We start from the raw sequence: 11,810 nt of genomic DNA on the forward strand, positions 1-11,810 counted from the left end.
TTATGATATATCTCCGCTAAAGGGTGGTCCTCCAAGGTCTTCGCATCCAGATCCGCGAGCCCAGAAAGTTCCATCATCTTCGGGTCCAAAGGTTTTTATTACGAATAAAGGAGATCCACTGAAGGGGTCTCGGTATGTAGTTAGCCGTCTAGTGGCTAACCCCTCTTCTCTGCGTGCTGATCCAAAGGGTGCGCCGCAACCTTCTGCCCAACGTGTTGATCCAAAGGGTGTTCAACAACCTTCTCCCCAGCGTGTTGATCCTAAGGGTATGTAACAACCTTCTCCTCAGCATGCTGAGCCATTAAATGTTCGTCCTCTTCAATCCCTGCCGCATCAGGCGTCAATGCAGTCGAGACCTAGAGCTTCGGAATCCATTCCTCTGGTGAAGGAGTCTTTTTTCAAAATGTACGATGCCCCCAGTGGACCCTCCAAGGAACCCACCGGTCAAAAGAAAAGGCTCTGATCTAAGTCCTCCTAAAGCGAAGAAGCCATTGTTGAACGAGCCCGGTGACTCTAACGTTGCTCCTATGATATGAAGTATTTCAGTGGGGAAGAAGAAGGTCACTTTAAAGCATGTAGACCTCGAAGTGTTCAAAAAGAAGCATGGCCTTGAATTTTTTGATGTCAAGTTCTTTGCACCAGATGATGATCTTTCCTATGATATGATTGTGAACTATAAGTACGATGAGTTTCACTTGATGACTACTATAGGAGCCTTCGAGGCGGGTCTGATGCTGACCTTGTATAAGTCGGGTGATTCTTTTTACTATGACGTTCTGGATGATCGCGAAGGTTCCACCCACAATACTCATTGTCGTTCAGTGGTGCATCTAAGTGGGAACTATCTTCGGACCTTGAGGGAGTGTTATCTTCGTAGTCATGGTGAAACGACGATGACCTGCTATACTCCCGATCCGCCGAGAGAGACTTGTATACTCCTGCAAACTTTAATGCCTCCTTTGGGGATTATTATAACAGTAGGAACCGCAAGCCTTAGAGTGTAGGTCTTCGACCAGTTCCTGCTTCTCGTGGTGAAGTTCGTCTCTCAAGTGAGGTGAGTGATTCAAAGCTTCGCTACGTTCCTGGTACCAAAGCGACTTCTCAGCAGAAACCTTTTCCTAATCGTGAAAATCTCAAACGTGATCATAACTATGAGTGGCATGCCACCGTTATTGAAGTTCTCGGTCCTTGGGCATACATCTGGGTACCTGGTCCGCGGGGCTGGCGTCCTACCGCTGATAGTCAACCTCGTGATAGCGCTCCCGCTCGCTATGGTGACTTCTGCCCCTGGCGGTTGAACTTCGATGGCATGAGTTTCGAATATGCCATTGACGCTGCTAACGAAGATGAACGATCCGATGTTATATTTTCTCCGAAGGGTAATGTCGCTGCTAAGGTATGGTCCCTTATGTTGCCCATTTTCTTCTTAGTTTAAGGTAAATAGTCGTCGTTTTGATGTGTTGAGTGTTATATCCTTAGGCAAAGAAGAAAAAGAAGATTGGCGCGGTTCAGTCTTCTATTGCCCCTCTGAAAGAGGCAGACTTTCCGGATGAGGTTAACAGCCCCGTGAATGATGAAAATGTTGAGGACGAAGAGGAGTTTACCGATGACGGGGAATGAATAGAGACTTCCCCTCCTAATCATGAGAGGGATACAAGAAACGACGGTGGTACCCACGAAGAGAGAGTTACGCCTGACATTCCGATAAACGATCCCCATATTGGATCGGTGCAACACCAGGGGAATGGGGAAGATGAGCCTCAGCCAACAAATCCTTCCCCAGAATTTTATTTTGGTAAGATTCATTCCGCTGGGGGTCCGATGGATATTAACGCTGCCATGGGACTAGCTGAGGAGTTTTCTTTGCTTTCGCCGAATGATGACTGAGATGTTCTTGGGGACGAAGGTGAGAAAACCATTGGTGGGGTAGGAACCGAGGCTGATGGATAAAAGGCAGCTAGAACCGGTGATGAAGAGGCTGCTGGGACCGGTGGCGAAAAGATAGCTGGTCAAGAGGGAAATTTGGGTGGTGAGGGCGATGAGACTCGTGTTAACGAGGAGGCCAGGGCATAGAAGTGTTCCACTGGTCTAGGGGACGCGGATGATATAGGAAGTTCCGCTGGTCCATCTTCGGAGGGTTTTGATAGATCCCTGATGCAGGATGGTGATGATGCCACACTGGATTGGCTGATGAAGAAAAATCTGATGTTTGTGCCGAACCCTACCCCAGTGATACCCTGTGAGAAAAACTCTGATGCCTTTACCCACCAAAGGATGCAGCTGTCGTCTCCCGATGACGTTGCCGAAAGTTGGGAGAAGTAATTGGGAGCTACTTCTACCAGCTTACTGGTCGATCCCCCTTCTTCTGTTGCTGAAATGATGGTTATCGCTGATGGGTACCAGTATGGTTATACCCAACAACATATTCTTGAAGTAAGTTATCGTATGTTCCTTCTTTTATTGCTGACATACCTTAGTATTAATAGTTATAATTTGGTCATGATTATCGCAGATAATGAGAACTGAACATTGCAACAACACTTTGTACCAATTATTCAAGGCGAAGGCCCTCAAGCTTGAGGCGAAGTTTTGTCATAGGGAAAAAGAGTTGAACGCTGCTGAAGTGCTTATTGCTGCTAGGGACAAGGAGATATTGGAGTTGAAGAACCGTCTGAAGGGGAAGGAGCAGCTCGGAGCCGAAGAGGAGAAGCTTCGTGTTGAGCTTGCATCGGTTCGTAGTGAGTTAGAGAAGGCCCAAAAAGATGCTTCGTCTTCTAAAGGTTTGTTTTCTTTTCCTACTCTCCTCTTCGTCTCTCCCATCCGTCTTCTTAGTGTGTTGTCTGAGTCTCCCCGCCCTATCTTCAGCGGCTGACACCATAGAATTGATATGGCTTCGTAATGAGAGGACTCAGCAAACTACCCGGATCAAAGAATTAGTTGAGAAAATTAAACGTGAAGCCGATAAATGGAATGCTCGGGCCGATGAGCATAATACCATAGTATCTGAGTGGCGAGAAAGGCTGACCCAAATGGTTGATATCCAGAACAGTTACAATACCGATCATCGTCAGTTTAATGACACTCTGTTGTGGACTCGCGAGAACCTCCGTGTTGCTCGTGAAAATGCTACTAGCTTGAAGGCTAAGGTGACACACTTGGAAGAAGAATTACGTCAAGCTCTTTTGTCCCATGATCCTGAAGTGAAGGATTATATACAACGACTTGTTCGGGAGAGAGACGACGTCAGAGCTGAGGCTCATTCCCTTAGTAATGCTTTAACCACTTCTCGGGTTGATGTTGCTCGTTTATTTGGTTCTGAAAAAGATCTCGAAGTTAACATGTACAGGCTTACTAAGGGCATAAAAGAGATGAATAACGAAGTCAACCACCTTCGCCATTTGGACTCCATGAATCAGGTAGAGTTGGATGAGTGTCAGTTCGCTCTTAAGAATCTTCGGTTTGATTATAAAAAATTTTCAGACGAGTACGATTTTCTTGATGATGCTCGGGACGCTGTAGTTAATGAATATGAGATATCTTCAGCTAGAGTCGAAGGTATACATTTATTTGGCCGCGAACAGTTCTGCGGTTCTTGTTTTCTAACCTATTTTTGTCTTCTTTTTCAGAGCTCGAGAGACAGTTTGACCTCTGATGTGTTTTCAAATTGTTGTAGTAAAAAGGTTCGTTGAGACTTGTGAAGGAAGATTTTTTTAGACTTAATTTTTATAAATAAAAAAAATATAACAAACTCGAATAAAAAGTGTTGTGAGAATTATGGAGAGACTGGGGCTAGGATTCCGCTATTTACCAATTCCAAAGTGATACTAATTATAATCATGCAATTTCACACGTTCAAATTGATTCTCAACTATTGCAAAAGTAGATTTTTAGAAACAACAAATGTTGATCCAAAGCATGAGACATCAAAACCCTAGGCTAAGCATGTTCCATCAAAAGAAAATACAATTGTTTAACAAAAACCATAAAATCTATTTTCAATCTAGGCAAATAATCATAAATAAAAATTGCACAAATTAAATAATTAAGAATTACCACTTTTCATTGGAAAGATAGCATCTTCCGTCGCCCCAGATGATGGGGTTTAGCTCATCATTGTGTAAACACGCTCAAAATATTTGTTCATTGCTTCAAAAATTGTTTACAAAGATAAAATGGAGAGAAAATGATGAAAATCGGGTGTTTAAAACTCTCCCCCTAATCACTTCATCCCCCTTCTCTTACATCTCAGGAGCTATTTATAACCCAGCAGTAACCACAAATATCTCCAATTACTCCTCAAAATCTTCATAGTGAAGAAATATTATTCTCGGGAATAATTTCCTATTTTTTTCTTTTCTGCACGCGTGAATGAGCTGTAAAATATCTCCAATTACTCCTCAAAATCTTCACAGTGAAGGAATATTATCCTCGGGAATAATTTCCTATTTTTTTCTTTTCTGCACGTATATTTCCCACAGTAAAACCAACAGTAAGTGAAACGAAAATATATTTGTTCCTGTTTTAGCTTATCACGCGTATGTTTAGTGGTGACGTGTTCCAACATGCATATTTCTCGAAATATATTGATTCTAACTCGTGACAGGATAATCTCTCAACGCAGCTACGAATAGTAAATGTCCTCTGGGTTGCCTTTAACACTTTTTCGAGCCAATTTTTCTGAAAATGTTTATTTCCTAAAAATACATAAAAACACAATATTAGTACAAAAATCGAGTACCAGCAATACATGAAATTAAGGACAACGTATACACAAAAATGTGTCTATCAAATACCCCCAAACTTATTATTTGCTAGTCCTCGAGCAAAACTAATATAGAAAATAAAATGACTACACTTAGCATGTGCAACAAGCCGTTAAACCGCTAGGTGGCCCTAGCGGCGGAGTGTTGTCTCCGGAGGGTTTACCAGAGGTGTACCCACAAAACCATTACTCCAGACCCTAGATATCTACACAGAACCTTGGAAGGCACTAAAGAATCTACTTGGTTGGCATACAAACATTGACTATAGGAGGAATTACCCTGATGCGAATTTCCAATTGATGTACACGAGTTTGCACTCAACATACTATAATTCATATATAAGTGACAGAGCTCTACTCAGATAGTTTCTAGACATCATAACCGGAGTCAACCAATCACATGGAAAGATTAAGAAGATGGATAAAGAGATGGTTAAAAGTGAATGGTGTTTCCCATATCGGTCTGAAGGCCTCTGCCAAAGTGAACCTATCCTAATGGACTGAGATAGTTTCTAGACATCATAACAGGAGTCAACCAATCACATGGAAAGATTAAGAAGATGGATAAAGAGATGGTTAAAAGTGAATGGTGTTTTTTTTAAATTCTAACGCCTGAGCTTTGTGGTTTTATGAATAGACTCTTTAGATGTTTCCATCTAATCAGATTGGTTCCTCAACTCCTACAACCAATATGTTCCCATCCACTTAGATTGGTTAGTGCCAACCTTAATAAGCATAAATTTCTAGGCTCTGGAGTTTATTTGTTGCAGGTAATATCTAACAAAAAGTTTCTTCCCCACCCCCAAACTTAAATCTAACATTGTCCTCAATGTTCTAAAGATGAAATGAACAATAAGAAACTGTTACCACTTGATGGATGAAAAAAGAAATAAGGAAGGATATTAACGTAAGCATGAGTACCTCCCAGGAAATGCTAAATTTAAAGTCTTTAGCTAGACATCAAATACCTCAAAAAGGATTTTCACCTTCCAAAGTCATATATCAACAGTCGAAACAATTGTGGGTCCATAAGACCAAATAAAGCTGACACTAGTATGAGACAACTGCACTGATTCAGAAAAATGAAAACAAGGAGCACTTCCTCATCTAAGGTTTCTGTCAAGACAACTGGGTTTATCTGCGGCGCGTAATTGAACTTCATATGTGTGTCTCAATAAATAGATTCATCCGAAAAACGGGTCTCTAATACCTGGGTTACCTCCTGAACAGTATTAGGATGATCGGGTTGCGGAGTATGAAAAGACTCAAGTAATATCTCAGATGTACAAGGATCGAGTCCCAAGTTTGGGACTCTAATTAGGGATACGATACAATCACAAGAACCATCACTACCCCTGAACTTAGGGTTCACAGACAAACTTCTAACTATTTCTTGAATTTCCGGATCTTTAGAGTCTTTAAAATACTCAAGAGATTCTTCTAGTTCTCTACCCCCAAACTTAGGGTCATCATTATTCTCAGAAAAACATAAAACTATTGCCTGAATTTCTGGGTCCACAAAATCTTTAAAATACTCAAGAGCTTCTTCTAAAGATTGATCACATATCTGATCTATGAGAATGGTTTCCTCAAAATCATCTAAAGAATCTACCAGTAAAGTGTCAAGCCAATTATCCTGAACCAAATCCTGAACTAAAGTGCTAATCATATTCACTTCTTCTAAATCATCGTTCTCAGAAGGTTGTCTAGTAACATTAAAGACATTTAGTTCAGTGGTCATATTACCAAAGGGTATGTTCATAATCCCAGTCCTACAGTTGATGACAGTGTTAGATGTGGCTAAAAATGGGCGACCTAAAATCACTAGGATTTGACGACTTGGGTCCTGAACAGGCTGGGTATCTAGAACAACGAAATCCAAAGGATAAATAAACTTATCAACCTCAATCAAAACATCCTCTATGACACCACGAGGGACTTTGACAGACCTATCAGCTAATTGTAGTGTCATTTTAGTCGGTTTCAACTTACCAAGACCTAGCTGGGTGTATACATGATACAGGAGTAAGTTAACACTAGCTCCTAAGTCAAGTAAAGCTTTATCGACCATGTGATTACCAATCGCACAACATATGGTGGGGCATCCAGGATCCTTATACTTAGGGGGTGTTTGGTTCAGAAGAATGGAACTTACCTGACCAGCTAAAAAAGCTTTCTTATGGACATTAAGCTTACGCTTTCGTGTACAAAGATCTTTAAGGAACTTGGCATAAGCAGGCATCTGCCTAATTGCTTCTAATAGCGGAATGTTGATGTTCACCTGCTTAAATGTTTCCATTATATCGTTGAAAGTCGACTCCTTCTTTGTTGGGGCTAACAAATGTGGATATGTGGCTCTAGGCACAAAGGTAGACCTATCAGGAATTTCTTGGGAATCCTTAGAGACTGTTTCAGTTTCCTCATCTACGGGCTCCTCTTGGGAAGTAGAAGGTGGAACTACAGTATGTCCACTAGGCATGGCTACCTTATTGTCTACAGTTTTACCACTCCTAAGGATTGTTATCGAGTTCACATGGTTTGATGATTTCTCACCAGCTAAAGATATTTGATGGACTCCCCTAGGGTTGGGTTGTGGTTGACTAGGAAACTTTCCTTTTTCTCTCAATGTATCATTTATCTGACTAACCTGGATTTTCAACTCGGAAATAGCCCGAGAGTTAGCCTGACCTATTCTCTTATTTTTTTTTTAAACCTTGAGAAACAGATTGCTGAAACTGCACAGTGTTACGAGTTAACAAAGCAAGAGACTCTTCTAAACTCATAATCTTCTTATCCGAAGGGTTCTGAAACTGTGCCGGAGCTGAAGGATTCTTAGTATAGCCAAAACCTGGGGGAACCTGAGCATTACTAGACTGACCTTGATTCTGGCCCTTGGACCAAGAAAGGTTTAAATGGTTTCTCCAGCCAGGGTTATAGGTTTCTGAATATGGGTGAAACTTCTGTTGGTTATCAAACCTAGTGTTGTTATAAAGAGCATTGGCTTGCTCTTCAACAGCATGACCTTCCCAAAAAGGCTCATTTCTTCCACTACTACCACTAGAATGACCTAATTCTAAGGCTTCTAACCTTTTGACTATAACTGCTATTTTGGCATCTGACTCATAAGATCCTTCTACCCTATTAACATTTCCTATACTTAGAAGAGTTGTTTTCTGGGGTTCCCTACTATTTTCCCATTGTTGGGTCTTATCGGCGATTTCATTCAAAAATGTCATCGCTTCATCAACAGTTTTATTTTCAAACCCACCTGTGCATAATGACTCAACCATGGTTGTTGTTGAATAATCTAAACCCTCGTAGAGGATCTGAACTAACCTAACCTTCTCCAAACCATGGTGAGGACATTGAGATATCAAGTCATTGAACCTTTCTAAGTACCTATATAAAGATTCTCCCTCTTGTTGGGAAAAAGTACATATTTGTGTCCTAATAGACAATGTTTTATGCCTTGGGAAAAACTTAAGTATAAAGGCAGAAGTACGTTGGTCATAGGTTTCAATTGACTCAGAGTCCAAACTATACAGCCAAGATTTGGCTTTATCTTTTAAGGAAAAGGGGAATAACTTAAGTTTCAACGCATCATCACTTAGGTTTTTAATTTTCAGAGTACTACAAACTTCCTCAAATTCTATAACATGAAAATAGGGGTTCTCATTCTCCTTCCCTACAAACATTGGGAGCATCTTTAAAGTCCCAGGTTTCAGTTCATAATTTGCCTCGGTTTCATCTAACTTGATACAAGACGGTCGAGAGGTCCTAGTTGGGTTTAAAAAAGCTTTCAAAGTTGCCATTTCTGGCACTACCAAAGGACTACGAGTACTAGGGGTACTTTCCTCACGAAGAGACAGATTCTGAAAACTGAAGTTTCCAAAAACGGGGATCTCAAAAGAAGAGTCTTCGAGCTCCCCTCCTTCACAAGAAGAACTACTAGGTTTTTCACTAATCAAATGACCTAGAGTGTTTCTTTTCCAATCCCGTTTAAAAACTTTGGGCATACACTAGAAAATCAAAATCAAAAAGAAAAGCCCTAAAAAGTAAGGGATTTTCTATGCAAGCACAAACAAGGATGACTCCACCAAAGAAAACCTACTGATTTCTAGCAAACAAAAAGCATGATGGCTCCACTTAGATTGTTTCTAGACCAGCTTCTAATCCTTCGAACGGGAATTCGTTACAATTTAACAAACCCCTATGGAATCAATTCGAGTTGAAGTAAGTTGAATAGAGGCGAGGGAAGCTCGGTGGAGCTTTGATACCCAAGGCATCACCGGTATTACAAGGCGGCGCAGTCACACATTCAACTTACAGTAACCGTCAAGAACTTCGAAGTATGCTTAAAAGAGTAACCAATATCTTTCGAATGACTTTCCTGTTAAGCTCGTTACCCTATCGGTCTCGTTCTAGTCAAAATTTTAGGCTTAGGTGTCGTTTTCCTAAGGCGGGCAAGAAGAGAACGGTGATGATGTACGAACCCTTATCTTGTATGGCCAGTCCTTGCCCTTTACTAGGAAATTAAAGCAGCCGTTTTCAAGTCCTCAACATATATGCATACGAAGGAAGACAGTAACTCGCTTACAGGGGATTCGCGAGTGTTACGACAAACTTACCTCCCGTACCAGACGGGGGATAAACCTTTGTAGTCGACTCGGGCCACGACTCCTATGTCATGTACTAACCCGAGGGGCCAAGGTGATATCGTAATCACCGTCCTTCTCTGCAAACAGTTTATATTTAAATTACCCTTCTGTAGGGTTTAAAAATAATGTCCCAAAATTTAAAGTCCAAAGTCCAAAAATATAAAGTGCAAAAGAAAAAGAAAGTCTAAAAAAAAAAATCTACAAAAAAAAAAATGTCTGTCTTTTTTTTTTCCTCTCTTTTTTTTTATAAAAAAAAATCTTCTTCTTTCGCTCCGTTCGCTTTTCCTTTTACTCCAGTCTTTAAGTATTCACCAAAAGCTTTGTCAAAATTTTCTTTCGCTCCAAATTCCAAAATCTGAAAGAAAAAGACAAAAACCCAAAAACGTAAAGAAGAACAAATAAAAATAAAAACCAAAAAAAAAAATAATCTAAAAACTCTAGCCTAAAGACAAGTCCGCGTCGGCGGCGCCAAAAATTTGATGTGTTTTCAAATTATTGTAGTAAAAAGGTTCGTTGAGACTTGTGAAGGAAGATTTTCTTAGACTTAATTTTTATAAATAAAAAAAATATAACAAACTCGAATAAAAAGTGTTGTGAGAATTATGGAGAGACTGGGGCTAGGATTCTGCTATTTACCAATTCCAAAGTGATACTAATTATAATCATGCAATTTCACACGTTCAAATTGATTCTCAACTATTGCAAAAGTAGATTTTTAGAAACAACAAATGTTAATCCAAAGCATGAGACATCAAAACCCTAGGCTAAGCATGTTCCATCAAAAGAAAATACAATTGTTTAACAAAAACCATAAAATCTATTTTCAATCTAGGCAAATAATCATAAATAAAAATTGCACAAATTAAATAATTAAGAATTACCACTTTTTCATTGGAAAGATAGCATCATCCGTCGCCCCATAGGATGGGGTTTAGCTCATCATTGTGTAAACACGCTCAAAATATTTGTTCATTGCTTCAACAATTGTTTACAAAGAAAAAATGGAGAGAAAATGATGAAAATCGGGTGTTTAAAACTCTCCCCCTAATCACTTCCTAATCACTTCATCCCCCTTCTCTTACATCTCAGGAGCTATTTATAACCCAACAGTAACCACAAATATCTCCAATTATTCCTCAAAATCTTCATAGTGAAGGAATATTATTCTCGGGAATTAATTTTCTATTTTTTTCTTTTCTGCACGCATGAATGAGCTGTAAAATATCTCCAATTACTCCTCAAAATCTTCACAGTGAAGGAATATTATTCTCGGGAATAATTTCCTGTTTTTTTCTTTTCTGCACGTATATTTCCCACAGTAACACCAACAGTAAGTGAAACGAAAATATATTTTTTCCCTGTTTTAGCTTATCACGCGTCTGTTTAGTGTTGACGTGTTCCAACATGCATATTTCTCGAAATATATTGATTCTAACTCGTGACAGGATAATCTCTCAACGTAGCTCCGAATAGTAAATGTCCTCCGGGTTGCCTTTAACACTTTTTCGAGCCAATTTTTCCGAAAATGTTTATTTCCTAAAAATACATAAAAACACAATATTAGTACAAAAATCGAGTACCAGCAATACATGAAATTAAGGACAACGTATACACAAAAATGTGTCTATCAACCTCGCAAATGAAAGGCTTGAAAAGGCTCAATCTGTCATAGTGCAGCAGTAAGGTCAGACCAACTATTACGAAGGGTTGGCTAAGCCTCGGGATGAAGCGGCGAAGGAGGCGTCTAAGGAGGTGACTCGTCTGACATCTGCGCTATCACAATCTGAGCTGAAGACCACCGTGATTACTTATAAAGCCCGCTGCCATCTTGCCGAGGAGATCAACAAGACTCTGTCTAAAATTGAGCAAGGTCTTAAGAAAGATTATGGTATTGTCAAGGATTATCCTCGTCGCCCAATGCCCGATCCCTTAGCTTATTCTTCTGGTCCTTCTTCGGGCGGGAGTGTTCCTTCACCTCAACAGAAAGATCCCGCTGATAACGCTGGGTCTTCTATGGGGAAGTAGGGTCTCAGTCGCAGGCCGTTGATCTTCGTTGATTACTTGGCTTCAAGCCAACTTTTGATGTATTTTTTGTTTTTTGCTTGACTTCCCGAACTTGTAATCAACTTTCATGGAATAGATCATCGTTTGTTTGAGTATGTACACTTCTGATTTTTCTGCATGGTTAATTCAATTACTATTTTAGACAGTACACAAATATAGTCGATCAGAATGAATGAATTATGTAGTAGAAAGTGTTTGGATGCAATAACGAGGATGTGCACCTTCGTTACTGACTTTGTACCTGTCACCCCGTTGGCTAATCCTTGGCCAGGGGATTACCAAACGGTGGGGGTTGATGCAACGTTCCCGGGTATGTAATGCGTTAT

At 40.1% G+C, this 11,810-nt stretch overlaps 1 protein-coding gene across 1 annotated transcript; it reads left to right on the plus strand.

Annotated features, from left to right (window-relative positions):
• Nucleotides 1-2,379: 2,379 nt before the first annotated feature.
• Nucleotides 2,380-11,445, plus strand: LOC113359133 (myosin-3-like). Its single transcript, XM_026602812.1, has 4 exons — nucleotides 2,380-2,433; nucleotides 2,513-2,780; nucleotides 2,866-3,555; nucleotides 11,126-11,445. The coding sequence occupies exons 1-4, from the start codon at nucleotides 2,380-2,382 to the stop codon at nucleotides 11,443-11,445; spliced, it is 1,332 nt and encodes a 443-aa protein (XP_026458597.1).
• The last annotated feature ends 365 nt before the right edge of the window (nucleotides 11,446-11,810 follow it).

Source organism: Papaver somniferum, chromosome 3 (genome assembly GCF_003573695.1).
Source record: "Papaver somniferum cultivar HN1 chromosome 3, ASM357369v1, whole genome shotgun sequence".
In the NCBI taxonomy this organism is placed as follows: Eukaryota; Viridiplantae; Streptophyta; class Magnoliopsida; order Ranunculales; family Papaveraceae; genus Papaver; species Papaver somniferum.

Bases quoted from the DNA above. Each gene is read 5' to 3' on its own strand.
- LOC113359133 (XM_026602812.1), top strand. From the start codon at position 2,380: ATGGTTATCGCTGATGGGTACCAGTATGGTTATACCCAACAACATATT. The intron at 2,434-2,512 runs GTAAGTTATCGT...TGATTATCGCAG, and splicing joins CCCAACAACATATTCTTGAA to ATAATGAGAACTGAACATTG. The intron at 2,781-2,865 runs GTTTGTTTTCTT...CCCTATCTTCAG, and splicing joins AGATGCTTCGTCTTCTAAAG to CGGCTGACACCATAGAATTG.